Genomic DNA, 21,639 nt, shown 5'->3' on the forward strand with positions numbered 1-21,639 from the left:
CAATTATAAAAAGGGCTCAACTAACGACAAAAAGGGGACAGCAATTGACAATAGAAACTATCTCATATTCATTTTTTTGAATTATTTAACTTGTATTTCATATTTAGACTTAGATTTATTTCTAATTTATAAGTTGTAATCATTGATACTTTGTAATTTATTTTCCTTTAATCAAAACACCTTTTACACCAATCTCTTTGCATCTTTACATTTGAGTAAACTAAAGTAAGAAAGTTTAGGAATCCTATATTTATCTTTGAGACTTTGCATCTTTAGCACACCTAGTTTTGTTGTTCATGCACAACATCCAACTTGTGAAGAACAATTTGTGGCACATTTGATAGGATGTGTGGCAAAAAAGCCAAGAATACACAAGAACAAAAGTATTGATGAGACAAGTACTGATTCTCACAAACCAAAAGGAAACTCTGTACATATAAGGTTGGAGCCATTAACGCACGACACTGGGACAAGTGCACATCATAAGCATGTAGTGCCGACAACCACGAGTAGCAATAGTGTGAGCCCCATATCAAGGGCAAGTAACGAGAATATTAATCCTCTGATTGTATCCAATGAGCTTGTTATAGAGGTGCTGCACTGGCCATTTGTTTGAGACAATCTTCCTCAAGTGTATATTTGTCAAAATTATCAAGAGATGATACACAACTTTCACTATGCTCCCAGTTGCAACCAATATCATCCCTTGTCTTACCATATATTGTCCAACACTTGTAACTTTAATCCATCACATTAATCAGTAAGTGCTTTTCAAAAGTATCCAGACTGACTTGCTTTATAAGGCTACACTTTAAATACAACCAAACGATTATAGTGGGGTCCTCTGCATGCTTAACTGCAAACTTAACGAAGTTTGCCACCTCATCTCAATATTCCTTGGATAGATTATTGTAAGACATCCATTCTTTATCCATAATTTGTAGGAAGATTAAGAGGAAAATGTGACTAGTGACTTTGACTATTCCTAGATATTGGGTGAGTTAGATACAAAGGATTAATTAGTCAATGAGTCACTAATCACATATTTGCACATTCCTTTTTTGATCTTATTTAAAACTAGTAACTAATTTTTAATGCTAGCCATTAAAAAAAATTGACAACATAATAACTTAAAAATGAGAGTTTAAGAGCTTTATGCCGTTTCTTGATTAATCCAACAACAAATATAATAGCAGCAACAAAAATCACATAACAACTCAAACAGGTTTTATACATTAAAAAAATTAGCAACATGAAGGCTTAAAAATGGACATTTTCTATGTCTTATGCCCTCTCTTCATTCCAAATTCTAATCTTGAATATTTTAGTATATCCAACATAATAGCAAAACAATAAATTTTCAACTACTTTCAAGTGTACTTAGCCACAACATCACAAATTCAACCTACATAGAAATAGGAAACACCGAGCAAGGGAATGCATGCAACAACAATGGAAATGTTCAAATTAAATAAAAAATTCATAGGAAAATTGTTTAACTCAAAAAATCAAATTCTAAAACACCCAAAATCACATAAAAACAAAATCAAGAACACCTACTAACAAAGAAGAGCCACAGGTCAAACAAAAATCAAATTTGAAATCACCATTTGCAATAAATAAATCACAATCTATAACCTATGAACTCAAAAGAAGGATTGATGATGGAAAAATTAAAGAACCAACCTCAAGGGATGAGAGGACACAAAAAACAAAGAGGGGAGGGCATGAGAGGGATGATGAACCCATAAATAAGCCTTGCAATGAGAAAATAAGCATATTAATCACGAACCTTGCATCAATACAATGCAAAATCATGGTTAGATGGCCGAAAATATGTTTTCGCAAGGGTGTGGAGAGTTTTCAAAAGGTTTAGGTGCATCTAGAGTAAAAATGATTTAGTTCAGGAATTTGATTTTAAAACATAATACTTAATTATCATTTCAAAAAAACTGACGCTTATTCTAAAATAACGATCAAGTATATTCCTAACATATTTGATGGTTTTTACAGAACAAGCATCAAATATATATTTTTTTAAAAAAAAATCTTTTTAACATTATGTACTTAACATTTGTTTAAAAAAAATCTTCAAGTATATCTAGTTTACATTTGACAGTTATTTTAAAACAAGTGTCAAATATATATATATATATATATATATTACACATTTGAGATTATTTACAAATAACTGTCAATTATATGTTAAATTATTTGATGATTGTTTAAAACAACCGTCAAGTACGTTCCGCTTTTTTTAATTATTACTTATTTTAAATAAACATGAAGTATGGAACAATTTATTTACATAATTATGTGGCAGTGATGCATCTTCTAGTATAATAAATAGCAGGGAAAATTTTAAGTGAGGACTCTTGATCCAAGATAATGAAAAAGAGGACCCTAAAATTTTTAAAATTTCACTAAAGGACTCTTATGGAATTTCATTTAAATTTATGATGAAAATGACAAAATTGTCCTATTTAAATGAACAACATAAATGATTTATTTATTTCTATACTGTATGTTATTCATTTATTTATAGATTATTCTTCATTTCCCTACTTCACTTGTTTATAATCCTACTTTCACTTGATTTCATTCCAATGCCACAAACAAATGATGTAGGAAAACAAACAACATTCCGTAAGTAAATGAATAATATACAGTATGAGAATGAATAAATTATCTTATCATAAAATTAACACTTGGAATGAAATTAAATAAAACTAGGGCTATAAACAAGTGAAGTAAGGAAATGAATAACATTTCATAAATAAATGAATAATATATAGTATAGAAATGAACAAATTATTTATATTATTTATTTAAATGAAGATAATTTTATCATTTCTGTCATAAATTTAAAAGAAATTTCGTACAGATCCTTTAGTTAAATTTCAAAAATTTTGATGTTCTCTTTTTCAGAATTAAGGGTCCCACCAGAATGTTTCCCTAAGCAGCATCTCTTTCGACTTGTGTCACGAGAGTCACAGTTTCGCATGTTCTTTACCCGTGAAACCGATGACTTGATCGACCTCATCCTGCATTCTGTGTTTTTGGATAATAATGCGATTTTTCTAAGAAATGAAATGTAATTGATGTATCGGTTTTAGACTGTCAGGCTTTAAATTCTATAACGGTCCGTGCACGTGCAAGGCCACTAGCTAGTATCGTTGTTAGGCTTGTACAGAGGCAGTGTCGACACCTAGTTTCACTTTGTCGTTTCCAATACCCGCAAGCTAGCTTTGACATTGAATATTTAGCTAAATGACACTAGAATGTAATAAAAGAAAAAAGTGTTTATTACAAACACGCTCATCTTTGGTCCTTGTTTAGTTTTTTTAGAAAAATTTCAGGTAGAGACCCTTGACTTAAGATAATGATTAAAAAAAAAAGGCTCCAAAATTTTTGAAATTTAATTGAAGGATTTATATGAAATTTCTATTCAAATTTGTGATAGAAATGATAAAATTATCCCTCTTTAAATGAATAACACAAATAATTTGTTTGATCTCATACTGTATGTTGTTCGTTTACTTACTAAATATTGTTTATTTTTTTATTTCACTTATTTATAGCTCTAGTTTCACTTAATTTCATTTCAAGGGTTAATTTTATGATAATACAACTTGTTCATTCCAATATTATATGTCGTTGATTTACTTACAGAACATGTTCATTTCACTACTTCATTTATTTATGGCTCTAAAATAAAATCAAGTGAAAACATGACTATAAATAAATAAAGTGAGAAAGCGAATGACATTTCATAAGTAAATGAATGACATACAGTATGAAAATAAATAAATTATTTATGTTGTTCATTTAAATGAGAGTAATTTTATTATTTCTATCACAAATTCAAATGAAATTCCATACTAATCTTTCAATGAAATTTTAAAAATTTATGAGCCCTCTTTTTCATTTTAGAAATTCCGTACGGGTCAAGAGTCTTTCACTGAAATTTTTCTTCTTTTTTTTTTCAAAGTAAATTACTTGTGCCTGGTTTTGATCAACAAGTTAACATATTAGGCAACTGTAGTTGCAAGTCTTAAAACCTGATAATTTAATATTATTTTCAACAAGTTGACATGCTAGTTGGACTTCTATTTTAACTGGCTTGAAAAATTGAACGAGGCAGACAGAAAAGTCGACGTCAAAGACAAAGAGCCACAAGGACCACAGGCTAATTGCTATTGCCAATGAGAAAGCAATCTGAATTTAATTTTCTCTTCATAATTATTGCTTTAAAAGAGAGAGATTGTGATACAAGAAAATTTGTCATATACGTATGGAATATAATGTCATAATTATAAGGGTGATAAGGCAAAATTATCTCATAACTTTTTTACGAGAAGCATATGATATTGTTAATTTTTTGTTGCGACGATGCCTCCTTTTCTTTAAAATCAGTGCAATATCACAATGACATGGTTGTTGACCGTTATTTAACTAACACATACTCCCTCCATTTAAAAATATAAAAAAATTTTAATCAAGTCTCATTCTTAATAAAGTAGTTATTTATACTTTCAAACTAACCCTATCTTTTTATATTTATTCACATTAATAAATACCCTATAATAAATATAAACTCAGTCATTAATAAGAGTACTTTTAAAAAAAAGATAATAATTACATTTTAAAAGATTAAAAATATTTTATATTTTTTAACGAAGGGAGTACCAATATTTTAAACAATTAACACAATAGAGATTTTGTATTAACAATAATAATTACAAATAAAAAATTAAGTATTTTAGAATTGCTAACAAATATTCCTAACAGTTTTAACAATTGAATCAATGGTTAAGTTTTGAAAATAGAAGAAAAATCTCTATAATTTAAGGAAAATAGAATGGAGGTCACTATATTTTACTCTTAATTTTAACACAATGTTGAGTGGGCTTGGGGTACAAGTGGGCCATGGGTCCACTTGCCCCAAGCTCATCATCATTTCTTTTAAATTAAAGAATCCTTGTATTTTATTTTATTTTATTTTTAAATACCTCATTTTAATTATTTTTATAATATCTCTATCTTTTTCATCAGGAATTTGACCCCACAAAAATTCTGAAATTCTCTCTTACTATTATGTCTATTTTATTTATTTTTTAAACATAGCTCAAATACTTAAAATTTAAACCCTTTTAATTAAATTATCTTTACCGAAATAATCCTACACTTGGTACTCAATATATTCTCAAATTATTCTGCAAAAATATGTTTTAGGAGAAACAACAAAATTGCCCTTAGTGAAAAAAGGCAACAAGTACAAGATCAAATTTTTACAACTACATGTTCACAAATTCATAAATTTATATTTATATATTAACAAGTAATTTTTTATTAGAGGTAAAATTTTTATTTAGGGTTGACATGTTCATCTTGATTAACTTAATAAATTTACAACTTAAAGTTTGAATATTTATAAATATATTTTCATTTATTCACAAGTCAAAATCCAGAATTTATGACTTCAGATATTCATAACTAAGATTTATCATGATAGTAAATTTAGATTTTACAACTATATATTTACCAAGTCACATTTTTAGGTTCATTAACAAGTAACTATTCATTGGTGGTGAAATTCTTGTTCAAGGTTGACAAGTTCGTCTTGGCGGCTAACTTAAAAATTTATAACATAAAGTTTAAATATTCACAAGTACAACTTTATCTACTCATAAATTAAAGTGTAAAATTTTTGATTTCATATATTTAGAACTACAATTAATCACGAAATAAGTTTAAATTTTTATAACTAGATGTTCATAAATTCATATTTATATTCATGTATTAATAAGTAATTGTCCATTCTTAATAAATCTAAGGTTCTTTATTTCTCACTAAGAGAAATTATATATTTGCAAAAAAAAAAAATCCTTGGGCCTGTAGAATAATTTCAAAGTGTATTGGGCTTCAAAGTGAAATTTTTTTCTCCTTTAAGTGCCCTAGATGAAATTCTCCCTTTATTTTATGATCTTAACTATATATGCTATGGGGAAAAAAAAAAAAGAACAGAAAGAAAAAAGAAAAATTTTTATTGAAGATCCCTAGACTAGAGATAATAAAAAGAGAATCCTTAAATTTTTGAAAATTCATTACAAGTTTAGAGTACTAAATGGAAATTAAAATTTTTAAAAAAATGACAAGATAGTCCTTATTAAAAGAGAAAAGAAATTTAATTTAAAAAATGAACTATAAATAAGTAGGGTTATAAACAAATGAAGTAACGCAATGAACAATAGTTTGAAGGGTAATGAACAACATATACTTAGGACATGAACAAGTTGTGTTAATATGAAAGTAAAACTTGAAATTAATTCAAATGAAAGTGTTGTAATGAATAAATAAAGTAAGGTAATGAACAACACTCTAAAAGATAATGAACTACATGCAATAAAGATACAAATAAATTATGTTAACATGAAAGCAACAGTTGAAATTAATTTAAGTGAAAGTATTGTAATGAATAAGTGAACTAGAGCAATAAACAATAATTTAAAGAGTAATGAACCACATAAAATTAAGATACAAACAAATCATACTAACATAATGAACAACAGTCTAACGAATAATAAACAATATACAACAGAGATAAGAACAAGATTGCTACAGAATTTTAACAGAGATAATCTTATCATGTTTTGAAGAATTTTAATTTCAATTTAGTATTCTGAACTTGTAATGAAGTTTCAGAAATTTAAGGAATTTTTTTAATTATTTCTGGCAAATTTTCCCAAGAAAAAATCGTCAGATAACAAAATTCCTGTTTACGTGTCTCTGTTACTGACACGTTTCAACACAACATTTCTAGTCAAAGATTCTAATTTTCAAGAACTACTCGCAGAACCCGGAAGATTTATCGTCACTTTATTTGACTTCTAAGCCGGCTCAAATCGATCTTTTGCAACTTGTGCAAGAAACAGCCGAACTGGTTCTCACCTCCATCATCAAACTATTATACATAAGGCTTGATTTCTGTAACTTTTGCTAGCTGAAGGACGCAAACACAACTACGACTTGCAATCTTATAGCTGACATAAATCATCAAACTTATTCGTTCCAAGGCTATGAATAATGCAGATCGAAGCCTTTTGCTTCTTCTTTTTGCTGCTGCGTTCACTTCCATTCTCCTTCTCAATTGCTTCACAGAAGCTGCAGCTGATAGCAGTAATGGAATCAATTTTGATGTTGGTGCAATTCTTGATGTTGATTCTCCATCTGGAAAACAACAGAAAGCAGCCATGGAAATTGCAGCCCAAAACTTCAATAACCATTCAAAGAGTCTCAACATATCCCTCCATTTTCGTCACTCTCTAAGAAATCCATTGCAGGCGGCTTCAGCTGGTCAGTATTATATAGTTTTTATTTATATTTATCTTTTTAATGAGTGTCAAAATTCTTTACATTAAGTAGTATGTTTGAGAATAATTGCTGATGCCTTAATTAGTTGTCTCAACACTCAATTAAACTAATTTGATTTAATATAGCATATGCTAATTTTAGGTCATTATTCTTTCTAGAAAACAATTTAGAGGTTATATAAACATAAATTACAGCAACAAATTCAACATAGATTCAATTTAAATATAAATTCAAAATTCAAAATATCTACAACCAGAACTAAATTACATTTAAGTATTATAACTTAAAATGATTAAATAATTTTAAGCTCCTGACTTGAAAAGATAAATGAAAAATTGCTCTTATGTCCTATTCAAGTGAATCATCTTCCTTCAAGCTTATTGTGAGTCACGGCCATGGGGAATAATGGAAAATGGATGAAATTTTGATGTGTGAAGGTGTGCGAAAATGGGATGGGAAATGGAAGAAAGGACAAGAAATTGATGAATGATTGGATAAGGGTTCACGTGGCTGATGGTGGATAAATGGACATTGATGAATGAGTGGATAAGGAAACCGTGTGGTGTGCGCGCGTGAAATAAACAAATGGAGTGAGGAAATGAGATGGATGAATGAATGGTCCCACCGAACCAACCAATACTGCTAGAAGAAAAGTTAAATCAAATCTTATTTATAATTAATTTTAATTAATTTATATTGATTTGATTCGGTTTGATTTGATATAAAATTTTTATTGGTTCTGAACCCTCTTCATGAAAAGAGAGAAATTTATCGTTGACCAGAATGGTTTTGTCGTGGGTGTGGTCAATGAAAGATGAAGGGAAAAAAACTTATCAGTTACTCCTTCTGTCTTTTACATATAAAAATTTTTTTTATTTATTTTTAAGTATAAAATATTATTAGCATATTTTTAATAAATAAATTCTTATATCTTTATTCAATTAAAAAATTAAATATTTTTATTAATTTATTTTAAAAAAAATTTATTTTTTATTTACAATAATTAAAAATAAAATTAAAATCTTGCCTGCTTTTAATTAAATAATTAAAAGAAATATCCTAAAAAAACTAAAGCTCCCTCCCTCCCTATGTTTTGGCTGAATGCGAAAGGAAGAGATGGATTTTTTTTTTGGGGGGGGGGGGGAATCTAATGACAAGAAGAAAATGTAGGAAATTAAAAAAAAAATTCAACCATTAAATTCAAAAAAATGCCAATAAAAAAGTAGATAAAAAAGAAAAGACAAATTTCCTTAATTTTTCTTTGCCATGATTTAACATAGTATGTTTAATGAATTAAAAAGTACCTTTCAAAGTTTTAACTATTAAATGTCTTTTGAAATCTAAAAATTAATCTTTACCATCAAATTTTATTAATTGTACTTCTATAACTTGAAAAATCAAATGAACCTATTTGTGTAAATTATGTTCAAAATAAATTCATGTCTCATGAAATATTTTCATATTAATTTTTTCAATAATTATCATTTTGCCACAAAATGGCCAAAAACTCAAATAATAATCAAATTAAGCTCAAAATAAATACCACATCATCAATTTATAGATTGACAAAATTAAACCATATTAAAAATAGGAACATAAATATTAACAATTTAAGCTCAAAATTCTCATAATTATTGCAAAAATATATTATTCATTAAAGTTAGCTAATAATCCCAAATAATATATAACAAACCCAAATTAGCCCAAAATTATCATTAGAATGCATGAAAAATATGGGATAAAATATATAAAAAATTATGAATGATCAATAATCTATTTCACCAAAATAATTAAAATTATTTAGTTAGACACATCTCAAATTTTATAAATTCTTAGTTTATTTTCTAATTATTAGATATAATACTACTTTATCTCTAATATTCCTTTACTACTTTTTTTTCTTTTTCTTGTTTTAGTTTATACTTTTGTTTTTGGTAGCCTTATGTCACGCCTGAAAAAATAGAAGATAACTGACATGAGATGTGAATCATATCACACATCTTTTAAGTTATAATTGAGAAATCTTTTTCATTTTAAAATATAATTAAATTTGTACTAAAATTATGATGTACATAATAATAATTATTATAAAAAAAACTTTAATATTTTTATAAAAATTTCAACAAAACCTTCCCTATAAATAGAACCTCCTGCAAAGTCTACAATACAATATTTAATTAAAACATAAAGTAATTTAAGAACTCAGCTCCTTCCAACTAACAAATACTGTATACAACAAAATGAAAACCTTAACTATAGATTGCAAAAAACACATAACCTTACTTCGAAACTAAAATACACGAGCTCAAATATTTACATCAAAAGGAGATAATGATAAGCAAAATTTCACCCAAACAGTTGCATACCCTTAGTGGTCAATAGTAGGATCGGCATTACCTAATGAATTTGAGACTAAAATAAATTTTCAATGAATAGCATCCCAAAAATAAAATTTAAAAGAGTAAAAATAATAAACTTAAACAAATATGTAGAATAATTGAAAAGATAATAATTTAATATAATAAACCATTGAAATTTTGAATACATAAGTTAATCAAATTTAGAATTGTTATAAGTAAATTAATTGAAATGCTATTCATTTACATGTCGGAGTTTTAAATTCTTAAAAATAGTCTTCCTTTAATTCTACCATGGTCTTGTTCTTTCACACACCCTATGAGGATATGAATAAATAAAATTTTAATAGATTTTCAATTTTTTTACACAATTCCTATCATCATTTAAATTTCTAAAATCAAAATTCATGCTTTAGAGTTGGTCCAAGTATTATATTTATATCAATACTCTCTTCCACATCACTTTAGCAATGCCAATCTACTTCCTTGAGACATAATTTTCTCTTTGGCTATATACCAAACATTTTTGGTACATTATTTCCAACCATTCCATTAAAATATCCAACAACCTACTAATAACCATACAATTCCCAAAAATTTAAATAATTATATACAAATTCATAATCAAATCCTTTTGCAATCTACAACTCAATTCATAAATCATTAACTTCCATGCTAACAAACTTCTCACAAAGACTAATGAAATTTAAAAATGTAAAATTAAGCATAATTCTTCTAATAGACATTTTATCAAACACTTTGTGAGCATTAACTAAGAAACTAATATTAACCTTTTCTTTTTAAATTTCAACTTCCCTAAAACCTTACAATATTAATAATCCAATCATTTATAATTAAAACTCAAATCCACATACCATCATCTCCTTCTTTTTATTACTATAAATTTCAACTTAAATTAAGTTTCCCCTCCTAAACAAGTATAATCAGTCACGGACAACAGCAAAAAAGGAGAACCATTTTTTTTTTTCAACTTCAATCACCAACCAATGCAAACAAAATTTATGTAACTCCAAAATTATGACCCACATGCATATCATTATCACGCTTCAAAATAATTTTTCAACACAAATTTGAATTTTTTTTCCTCCTCCCTACACAACACGACAGCAGCAGAAAGTAAAAGAGAAATTTGAAACTTCAACAATGCTACATCACACCTCATACGCACTAGTTAATCAAGGGGAGAAGAAGAGATCAAAGCAGCTCATTTTCAAACGAACCAAAGATGCACGGAGAGGGAGAAGAAACAGAACCTCAACTGAACAGGGAGAAGGATTTTCAGTAACGGTCCTCCAACGGGCAACCCAAACTCTTGCGTGCTCCACTTCCCATAACAGACTTATAACACAGCAACGAAAACAGGAGGGAACAAGAAGCATTACGGCGTGAACCCATGGAAAACGAGTAGAGAAAATAACGAAAAATCAGGGAAAGAACTCACGACAGTGGCTGGCTAAATGGCAGCAGACTCGCCGGCGACAGTGCCTCAAGCGAACGACGGCGCGATCGGTAACTAGAAGGAAGACGGCAGAAATCTATAGATGATATGGCCAGGGTTTGATACTCCGCTCTCCAACTCTCTCTCTCTCCCCCTCGCTCTCACAACGCACGAAAAAGACAAGAAAGGAGAGAAAAATCTGGGGAGATAAAGGCGTTTTGGTAATTTCATCAATTATAAAATCAAATTACAACAAGCCCCTTGTGCCATGGTCAGATTCGAATTTGGGCCCTCATATAATTACACAACTACCACCACGTCAACTTTCCTTTTTATTTTATTTATCTCAAGAATTAATATAATTACAAGTAAAAATATTATTACAAAATTCATGGCTTTTAACACCTTAGATCCATAATTTTCATTTCTTTTCCTCTCTCACTCTCTCTCTTCTCTCTTTTTTTAATCTCTTGTTTTTTTTTCTTCTTTTTTTTTTCAATAAACTGCTTTTTCTCTTCTTTTTTCCTAGTTTTTTCTTATGTTTTTTTATTATTTTTTCTCTATTTTCCGTTGTTCATGTCCCTAGATTGGATGACTCTCAATACCAATGCAAAATTCTTACCAAAATAGCTTAACTTATAGTTAGACATATCTCAAATTTTATATATTTCTAATCTACTTTCAAATTATTACATGTGAGACTACTTTATCTCTAATAATGCATGATTTAATCACCTGTAATTACTTTGTTTTCCAGCTGAGGAGCTTATAAACAAGACGAAAGTGAAAGTTATAATTGGAATGGAGGCCTGGCAGGAAGCATCTTTTGTAGCCGATCTTGGAGACAAAGCTCACGTTCCAGTAATTTCATTCTCACCTCCTTCAATATCTTCACCATCTTCATCAATTCCATTTCGTTGGCCTTTCTTGATTCAAATGGCCAAGAACCAGACTGCAAATATGAACTGCATATCTGATATTGTTCATGCATATAACTGGCAAAAGGTTATAGTCATATATGAAGATGATTCTTATAGTACTGACTCAAGCATGCTAACCCTCCTTTCTGAATTCCTCTTGAAGACTAATTCCCAAATTGAGCGCAGGCTTTTCCTTCCACCATTTTCTTCTTTACCTGATCCAAAAGGGTATGTTCTTGATGAACTGATTAAGCTATTATTATCAGCACAATCTAGGGTTTTCATTGTTCTCAAAGCATCATTGCCCATGGTGACTCATTTGTTTAGAGAAGCTAAGAAACTAGGGTTCTTAGGGAAAGAATCGGCTTGGATTATCAATGAGGACATTGCTGGAATGCTGGACTTAGTCAATGAGACTGTCTTATCGTCCATGGAAGGTACTATTGGAATCAAAAGCTACTATTCTACAAGTTCACGTGCTTATACTCATTTCACAGAAAAATTTCAAAACCAGTCTCATCCCGGATTGTATGCCCTGCAAGCTTATGATAGCATGACGATCATCACAAAAGCCCTAGAGAAGATGAGTGGTACTAATAACACTTATAACTCAAGGGCTTTGTTGAACTCAATGCTATCTAGCAACTTCTCTGGTTTAACTGGTAACATAGGGTTCGACGAAGGCCATTTGTCACAGACTCCATTGTTAAGAGTGATAAATGTGGTTAACAAGAAATACACAGAACTGGACTTTTGGGTACCAAACTTGAAGTTCTTTAAATCTTTGGAAGACATAGAGAAAGGAAGTGAAGCTGCTACAAATAATCTTAGTGGTCCACTGGTTTGGCCTGGAGGTCAGAAGAATCTAAACAATAATGATGATGCTACTTTTCCAACAGGATGGACCATGCCTTCGGATGTAAGTCCTCTGAAAGTAGCAATTCCTACAAATCCTGCTTTTGAAAATTATGTGAAGGAAGAGTCTCCTGGGAAATATAGTGGCCTTTGTATTGATCTTTTTGAAACGATTCAAGAACAGATCAAACATCGGTACTCTGGTCTGCCATATAAATATTACCCCTTCGATGTATCTTATGATGTGCTTATACAGAGTGTTGCCAACGAGGTAAAGTCTCAACTTTATATTTTTTTTAATTTCCCTATATTTAACTATATATGAAATGCTAGCTAGTACATGCATATCATTTCCTACTATTAATTCAATCATTAATTAGATATACTTAGTTATGGATGTCTGAATTCAGATAATATGGCTGCCTATATTTCTTAAAATTTTTCTGTCTCATTAAACCTTTGTTTTTTTAAGGGGAAACACTCTCCTTGGACTTTTCTTCATTTTAACTAAGACCTGTTCCATATATGACGGAGGGAAAAAAATCTTCTTTGATTGCAAAATGCCAAAAATAAATATTTTGAATCATCTATAAGGGGGAAAAGATAAAATTTTGAGTAGTCGATTAGTTCACAAAACGCGCATTCATATACTTAGTTCTTTGTTTGATAGGATATATATATATATATATATATACAGTTCTTTTCTTCTTTGTTAATTTGATATGTTTCCCCCCTTAAAATTTTAATTAATTTTTTATTTGATTTTCATAAGATAACAGTATGTCATCATTCGTCAAATTCTAATTAATAACTTTTGAAAATTCTAACTTGACCCCAGTCATTATAACTCAATGATCAATATGCTTTTGAATTAGTCAATTCAGTAAATTATCTGGCTGGGAGATAGTCAATTAAGTCATGAATATGCAGAATCTTAAATTAAAGTTGAGTGCGATTAGTTGTCAATAAATATAATGGGTAAAGTGGGGAAAAAAGCTAATCCTATTGGTTTGCACTGAATTATGACAGTCCTATGATGCTGTTGTTGGAGACGTAACGATACTTGAAGGTCGATCCAAGAATGTATCTTTCACACAGCCATACACAGACTCAGGCCTTTCACTCATATTTCCAGCAGAGAGGGAAGGGACGACATTTCTGTTCGTGAAGCCATTTAGCTGGCAAATGTGGTTGGCCACTGCTGCTATCTTCTTCTACACAACGCTTGCCATCTGGCTCTTGGAGCGTCCCTTAAACCCTTACTATAAAGAAGGATCAACGAAAACTCAATTCAGCAGCACAATTTGGTTCGCCTTTTCTTCTCTATTTTTCGCTCACGGTAAGATTCAATCGCAACTGAAAAAAAAATGCAAGCTCTATGTTGATCTTACTTCTCTTCCCTATTTTGCTTTGAGTTTTATGGTATTGTTACTAAGGGTTAATTTATAATTTAAGCGTTGTTCAGTCCAAATAACTTTTAGGTTTCTATTAGATGTAAGATGAAGTCGAGCAATTAAAACATTATGATTAGTCAAAATCACAACCATATAAGTTTGTGATGAGTTGTTACAAGGACTAAGAAAAACACATCCTAAAAACTTGCTAGTTTAGGAAAAGAGCCCCATGAACTTATCTCACTTTACTTTTGAGGCTCCTTAATGTGATATTCAAAACAACGCCACTTTGTTTGAGTGCTTATGTCCCTAATAGCTATACTCTATAGTACTTTACTTAGCCTCCTACTGGCTAATAACCCTTCGGGCATCTCAATGAATGACACTAATGATAAGTATAAGTCTAAAAGAAAACTTATCCCAAAAAACTTATTGGGTAGAAGAGTTCTTGAACTTATAAAACCCAAGTCCCCACTTCACTTGTCAAACTCATAACATGAGTACATCCAGCTTAAGTGTGATTAATACAAAATTCTAGTAGTCTTGCACTATAATTTTTTCTCCTCAATGATGTTAAGGAGCATATCAAATCCTTCCCCCCTCAATCCAACCATTGGCACTTATAAGTTTTATTTCCTGAATCAAGTTTAACTGATGATTTTGTCTAAAAATGTCTACATCTATTTCCTTAATAACAATAATCAGCATCTTAATTATTATCTTTTAACTTGATGATGTTCCTCAGGGGATAAACCGCACGGGAACTCAGCAAGAGCGGTGGTTGCTGTATGGTTATTTCTGGTTTTTGTTCTGACTTCAAGCTACACTGCAAATCTGTCTTCTATGCTCACTGTAAAACGCATGAATAATGAGAGAGACATTCAGTGGCTGAAGCAAAATAAGTTAACGGTTGGCTGTGATAATAGCAGTCAATTTGTGAAGAACTACCTGCTCAATGTGTATGGATTCCCCAGAGACCAGATTAGAGATCTTGATGGTGAACCTGACTTTGTGGCCAAGTTTAAAAGCAAAGAAATTTCTGCTCTCTTTCTTGAGAGCCCATATGAGAAGGTTTTCCTAAGCAAGTATTGCAACGAATATACTGCAATTTCTGTTAGCTATAAATTTGGAGGCCTTGGCTTTGTGAGTACCTTGCAACCTTTCTTAATTTTAACTTGATTTTTGAATTTTTCATTATATTTTCATTCACACTACCAACCAAAAAAAAAAAAAAAAGCCAACATAAATGCTTTGAAAGTGGTCCGTATCTGGGCACTTCCATGTGTATTAACTGAGACTTATAGGAGCACTTCCTTGGGCTCCTACAAGAAACTCTCCAGGGGTTTTAATTAATTTTTTTTAAAAAAATAAAAATTTGTTAACCTTTTGGAATGCTTATAAATAAAATGTTCCCTTAGGTTTTGTAATTTTTTTTAAATAGAAACCTACCAATTTTTTTTTTGAAAAAAAAAATATTCCTATAAGTTAGTTCTTTTGAAGCACTTTCTTAAATAAATACTCCCATAGGTCTACCTCCATCTATTTGAGGATTTTTTTAAATATATAAGCGCTCCGAAAATGGCATTCCTATATGCCTTTTTGTAGTAGTGTCACAAAGGTAGATTTTGAATTCTGACTATAACTATATAAGCAGGTATTCCAAAGAAACTCTCCCTTGGTGAAAGACTTCTCAGAAGGAATTTTAAGGCTAGCAGAAAATGGAACTCTCAAGAGTATGGAAGACAAATGGTTGACTCCTTCCAATAATTGCTCAAGCGACTCAACGTCGTCAACTTCTGAAGTTGAAAGCCTGACCCTTGCTGACTTTTGGATTCTCTATGTGATAAGTGGTCTCACTTCCACCATCTTCTTGATCGTGGCTCTGTTGGGGACTTGCCATCATCAAGAAAGAGGAGCGGGTCAAGACATTAATGTAGAAGTTTCTGATGATAATGGTGTTTTGAACAGGACACTTGGGAGACTCGCCACAGGCATTTACAACAATATTGGCAGTTTCAATTTCAACAAAATTTAGGAAGAGCTGCAACATTTGGTGGAACACAAACTGTTCGCCATCGGAATTCTTCGAGGTGGGAGAGTGTAAGGACTTCCGGTGATTATGTTAATCCTCGACGGACCCAATCGGTTGGCTTAGAAATGTTATAATAATATGGAATACGTATATGTCTCTTGTATGCATCTTTATGTAATCTTAGCTTGTGTGTTAGTGACTTGTGTATATATATGGAGTCTATGACATTTAAGCATTCTTTGAGAAGTAGGGCTAATTTTAGCCTGCTCCAACAAAATAAATTGGAGCACTAGTTGGCAATTATTTTGCTGAATTAGTGTCATTTATAATGTAGGATGTCTGATTTTATATGATGAATAATATAACATTGGAGGTTAAGGTTATGAATCATTTTGTTTCTTTTTTTTTTTTTTTTAAATATCATTTGATTAGTAATTAAAATTTGAAGACAAGAATGTGAGGGGTTATCTCTTCAATTTGGCATAAATATGTTATTATTGGTCTTCAAAAATATACAATAACAATAAACATTATCCTACTAAATGGGGTCAACTATATGAATTGTATGATACTATTGTACCCTGGTCTTCAAAAATATACGATAACAATAAACATTATCCTACTAGATGGGATCAACTATATGAATTGTATGACACTATTGTGCTCTGGTCTTCAAAAATATAATTTAAGAAAATTAATAAGTGTTTTATGATTTCAAAATAATTAGAAAATAATTATGATATATAATATTTATATAATATTTTAAAATCTAAAGTTGTATAAGTGTGTGTATATATATACGTATTTCTTGTACATTTGTGCACACTAGTTTTTCTTTCTAAGACCTATAATGTATAAAATATAATTTAGAAACATGATTTACATTTTTAAAAAATTTTCAAATTAAAAACAAAAAATTCTTACCTGTTCAAGTCGATTTCTAATTCATTGGTTTTCTATTAGTTTCAGCGGTGGGAACTGGTTCATGGTTTTGACTCTGATACTGAATTGAACATGTTAGTTTTCGATATCCAACCAATTGAACTAGTGGATTTCATTTAATTTCTTAAACATTAAATTTAGGTCATACTGTTCTTAAACATTTCTCTTTTTTCTATACAAAAAGATAATAATTATATTTTATAAATACTTCAAACACAAAAATATCCTTCATCTCTAAAAACTTATATGACATTTAAAAGTTTGTCTATCAGTAAAATAAAATGAAATCAATTTAAATATATATATATATATATATTGTGTGTGTGTAAAATATAAAATTTATAAAAAGTCATTATTATTTATAAGTCATTAATAATATAACTCTTCTCCAATTTTATACAAAGCATGTGAGCGCAGCTCCAATTATTAGTTTTATCAGTAAAATAAACTAAATTAGAACTAAGTAAATTAAAGTAAAAAAAAAGATGAAATTGAAACTTATTGATGAAGTTAAATAATTAAATTGAAAGATAATAATCTAGGTTAGAAGATAGTTATAAAATTTAAAACAAATATTTAGGAAATAAATTAAAAATAAATCAATTTTAAAATACTATTAAGGGAGAATAATTATTTTTTGAAAAATAAGTATATATAAACCAAATTATGTCAACTCACGCCTATGGTCCCCTATATCTCTTCACATTTTTTCCCAGATCCCACCTGCAATTTGTCTTCTACTACACATTTTTAGCATTCAAATTAGCGTCCTTCTACTTGAAGCCTTCCTGTTCCTTATTCAAAAATAAAAAATAAGCATTCAAAGTCACCGAGAATGCAACTTTCAACATTCCCATATATCATTCCTCAATTCATATTCAAAATTAGAGTGAAAGATACTATCCTTCACCATAACCTTTGTTTTGTATCAACTGATGAGATAATTATATCCAACATATCAACGTTGTTGCTTGAACATACGTGTCATATGTGACCCACTCACATAGTCAGCATTTTTTCAGCAATTTTGTTGCCCAGCAATTTCGTCTTTAACTTTGCAGTCAACAACTGCATCATTGACCAAGTAAAATATATCCCATCTATTCTAATTTGCTTGAATATGTGGATAAGTCTGTCATTTCCTCCTATATGGGAGGATCTTTAGGAATCAAAACGCACTACTCACATGAATATCATGATTTTCAGGCTCGGTTCCGACAAAGTTTTCGTGCAAATAATCCCGAGGAAGATAATAGCAACCCAGGATTTTATGCTTTGCAAGCACGTGATAGAATCAAAGTTGTCATTCAAGCCGTAGAAAGAACAGCAAGTGACAGAAGAAGTAGCCCAAATTAAAGGCCATGCAAAGAGAAATATTGTCCAGCAATTTCCTTGGTTTAAGTGGGGAATTTCATTTTGAAGCAGGTCAGCTCTTGCAGAATCCTATCCAAATTAAAGGATAGTAAATGTAGTTGAGAAGAGATATAACGAAATAAACTTTCGGACTCAAGAAAAGGGGTCACCACAAGCCTGCCTACAGGAAAAAATGAAGAAAATTCTACTGCTAACCCACGAAGTTTGGATGGGGTTGTACGATGGCCTGGGAATTCAGAGAGGCTTCCAAAAGGTTGGAATATGCCTGCTGATAGAAAGCCATTGAAAATTGCAATGCCGGGAAGAGCTTTATTTTCCAAGTTTGTCAAAGTAGACTATGGAAAGATTCCTGAGGGATTCTGCATTGACAAATTCACAAAGGCTCTTGGTCTTTTGGGGTATGATCTTCCCTATGAGTTTCACCCTCGCAATGTAACCTATCCTGATCAGATTCAACTGGTGTACAACACGGTAAAATCTCTTTTCATTTAACCTCTTCTCTTTCCTAGTGTTCAAAAAGTAGAAGACTGAAAACCATATCTTCCATCATTCATTTGAGTTTTCTTTAAGATGATATGCATCATAGCCAATCAATTTTAAGCAGCCAAATCTAGCACCTTTTTTCCCTTCCCTGACTAGCAAGCTGCCCCCTCTATTTCATATACATTTAAATATATCTTCCTCTTGACATATGCTATAAGAAAACTCTGACATCACCACATCCATAACAAAAAATTCTACTATTTTTCACTTACTGAATGTATGCACTAGTGTAAATAAGAATTCACATGTGCGAATACATGTGCATATGCTTGGTTTATAGGTTCTGTGGATCGCTAGATTTAATTGAACTTCCAATATGGGCACCACATTTGTTCTACTTCTCTGAACTAAATCATGATTTGTTCTTTTTGTTGTCTTGGAATAATTTGGTGATGAAAGACTTATGACTCGGTGGTTGGAGACATGACTTTACTAGCAGAGAGACTGCAATATGTGGATTTTACCGTGCCATATGCAGAATCAGGATTGTCAATGATAGTTCCAGTGAAGTCTGAAGACTCAACATGGATGTTTTTGAAGCCCTTCACCTGGAAAGTGTGGGTGGTTACTGGTACCATCTTGATTTACACAATGTTAGTAGTTTGGTACCTTGAACGAGCACCTAATCCAGAGTTTCATGGCAATTGGAAAAACCAGTTTAGTACTGCTTTTTGGTTTACCTTCTCCTCTCTATTCTTTGCCCATAGTAAGTATTTTAGCTAAACTTTAATGATTAACATTCTTTGCTACATTAAACATGTTCTGTTCTGCAGTGTCTCACATGTTTTCCCCACATATATGATCTAAGAACTAACATTTTACATAATTTAACATGCTTAGACCCTTTGTAATATTATAGTGCATATTAGTTTTACTTTGTTCCAAAATTTTGAGCAGTACTCTGTAGGATTCCTTTCCAATTTTGTCATGTATCATAGTCAGCCTCATATGTCAATATTATTGTTTCTTAGTCTTAAAATGTCAATTAAACTCAACTCTGATATGATCTTACGGGGGAGAAAATGATAGCAACTTATCTCGTATGGTGATGGGAGCATGGCTTCTTCTAGTTATGGCTCTAAACTCAAGCTACACAGCTAGCCTTTCTTCAATGCTAACAGTTCAACAACTGAGGCCAAATGTCACGAGCATAGAGTGGCTGAAGATGAACAACATGAAAATTGGCTATGATGGTGACTCATTTATCAGGACATACCTAGAGAAAGTTTAAAAGTTCAAGCCATAAAACATCATCACTGTATACGGTGAGAACTATTATGACAGCAATTTCAAAAACAACTCGATGGCAGCTGCTTTTCTTGAACTCCCTTTTGAAAAAAGTATTTATGAGTAGATACTGTGAGGGATACTATAGTACCAAGCCCACCACCAGCTTTGGAGGACTAGGCTTTGTAAGTAGCTATGTGAATCTTGTGGGTATGGCGTTTCAACCGATATATATTATTATATATAGACATGGATAGCAAGTAATTTTCTATAAAGTTATAGCAAACAATATACATATAGCTTCACACAGTTAAACATTTAACATTGTTCTTGATGGGTCTTATAATGGTTTGGTACCTTCTGCTAAATGGCTTTTACATGTATGTTTTAATATGCAGATGTTCCAGAAAGGCTCTCCAGTGGCCAAAGATCTTTCTAAAGCAATATTGTAACTGTCAGAGCAAGGATAACTGACCAACTTGGAAGCAAATTGGTTGTATAGCTTAGAAGATTGCTCTAACAACACATTCTAATGATACACAGAGTTTCAGGCATGGAAGTTTCTGGGTTCTCATCGTCATTTCTGGGGTCACGTCTACCATTTGCTTGCTATTTTCTATCATCCAATCATTAGGCTTTTTTCAACTCAAGAAGGTAATAATGAACCCACAAGTGATACTATAACTAAAGTTTGGTGTAGAGCTATTGAATTGACTAAGCAGATTTATAGCAGAAAGCTTAATGAGGAACGTGGGCCCACAACTGGGGCACAACAAGATGTAACTGATTGTTCTTCTAGATGGGACTGTGTCAGTGCCAATGAACATGGTTCTGCATCACCAGTGTCAACATTCACTGTGCTCTGTTCTCTACCGCATGAAACACAAATGGGAACTCTTGATATTTGATAATAGATAATAGATGACTTACAAGACGCAAGTAGTTCCTCCATTTTTAAATATAAGCAAAGTTTTTACATCCTTTCTTGTTTTTTTCTATACGCAAGACAATAATTATCAAGGAGAATTTTTAACCTCTTTCCATAATTGCCCTTCATTAAATGTTAGTATCATTAGATTGGGGGAAAAAATGAAGGATTGATCATACTGTTATTTTAATCTAAATTTTTCAATTTCAGACATAATTATTAGAATTAATTAAC

The 21,639-nt window shown here is 30.9% G+C and overlaps 1 protein-coding gene, 1 long non-coding RNA gene and 1 pseudogene across 2 annotated transcripts; 2 read left to right on the forward strand and 1 right to left on the reverse strand.

The window, feature by feature from the left end:
- Positions 1-6,649: 6,649 nt before the first annotated feature.
- LOC129285798 (uncharacterized) lies at positions 6,650-11,408 on the reverse strand. The gene is made up of 3 exons (XR_008587302.1): positions 11,194-11,408; positions 11,006-11,090; positions 6,650-7,230 (listed from the first exon to the last, which is right to left on the reverse strand). It is a non-coding gene; the product is annotated as an uncharacterized LOC129285798 (long non-coding RNA).
- Positions 7,080-16,791, forward strand: LOC129285797 (glutamate receptor 2.7-like). The gene is given in 6 exon segments (XM_054921692.1): positions 7,080-7,356; positions 11,948-13,236; positions 13,995-14,304; positions 15,105-15,502; positions 16,014-16,383; positions 16,386-16,791. Coding segments are annotated over 6 exon segments (2,784 nt in total). The 3' UTR covers positions 16,526-16,791.
- On the forward strand, positions 16,543-21,385 carry LOC129286308 (glutamate receptor 2.9-like; annotated as a pseudogene).
- Positions 21,386-21,639: the final 254 nt, after the last annotated feature.

The sequence above is a fragment of the Prosopis cineraria genome, unplaced genomic scaffold (assembly GCF_029017545.1).
Source record: "Prosopis cineraria cultivar Desert tree isolate PC_DT_omini unplaced genomic scaffold, ASM2901754v1 PC11, whole genome shotgun sequence".
NCBI classification, from domain to species: Eukaryota; Viridiplantae; Streptophyta; class Magnoliopsida; order Fabales; family Fabaceae; genus Prosopis; species Prosopis cineraria.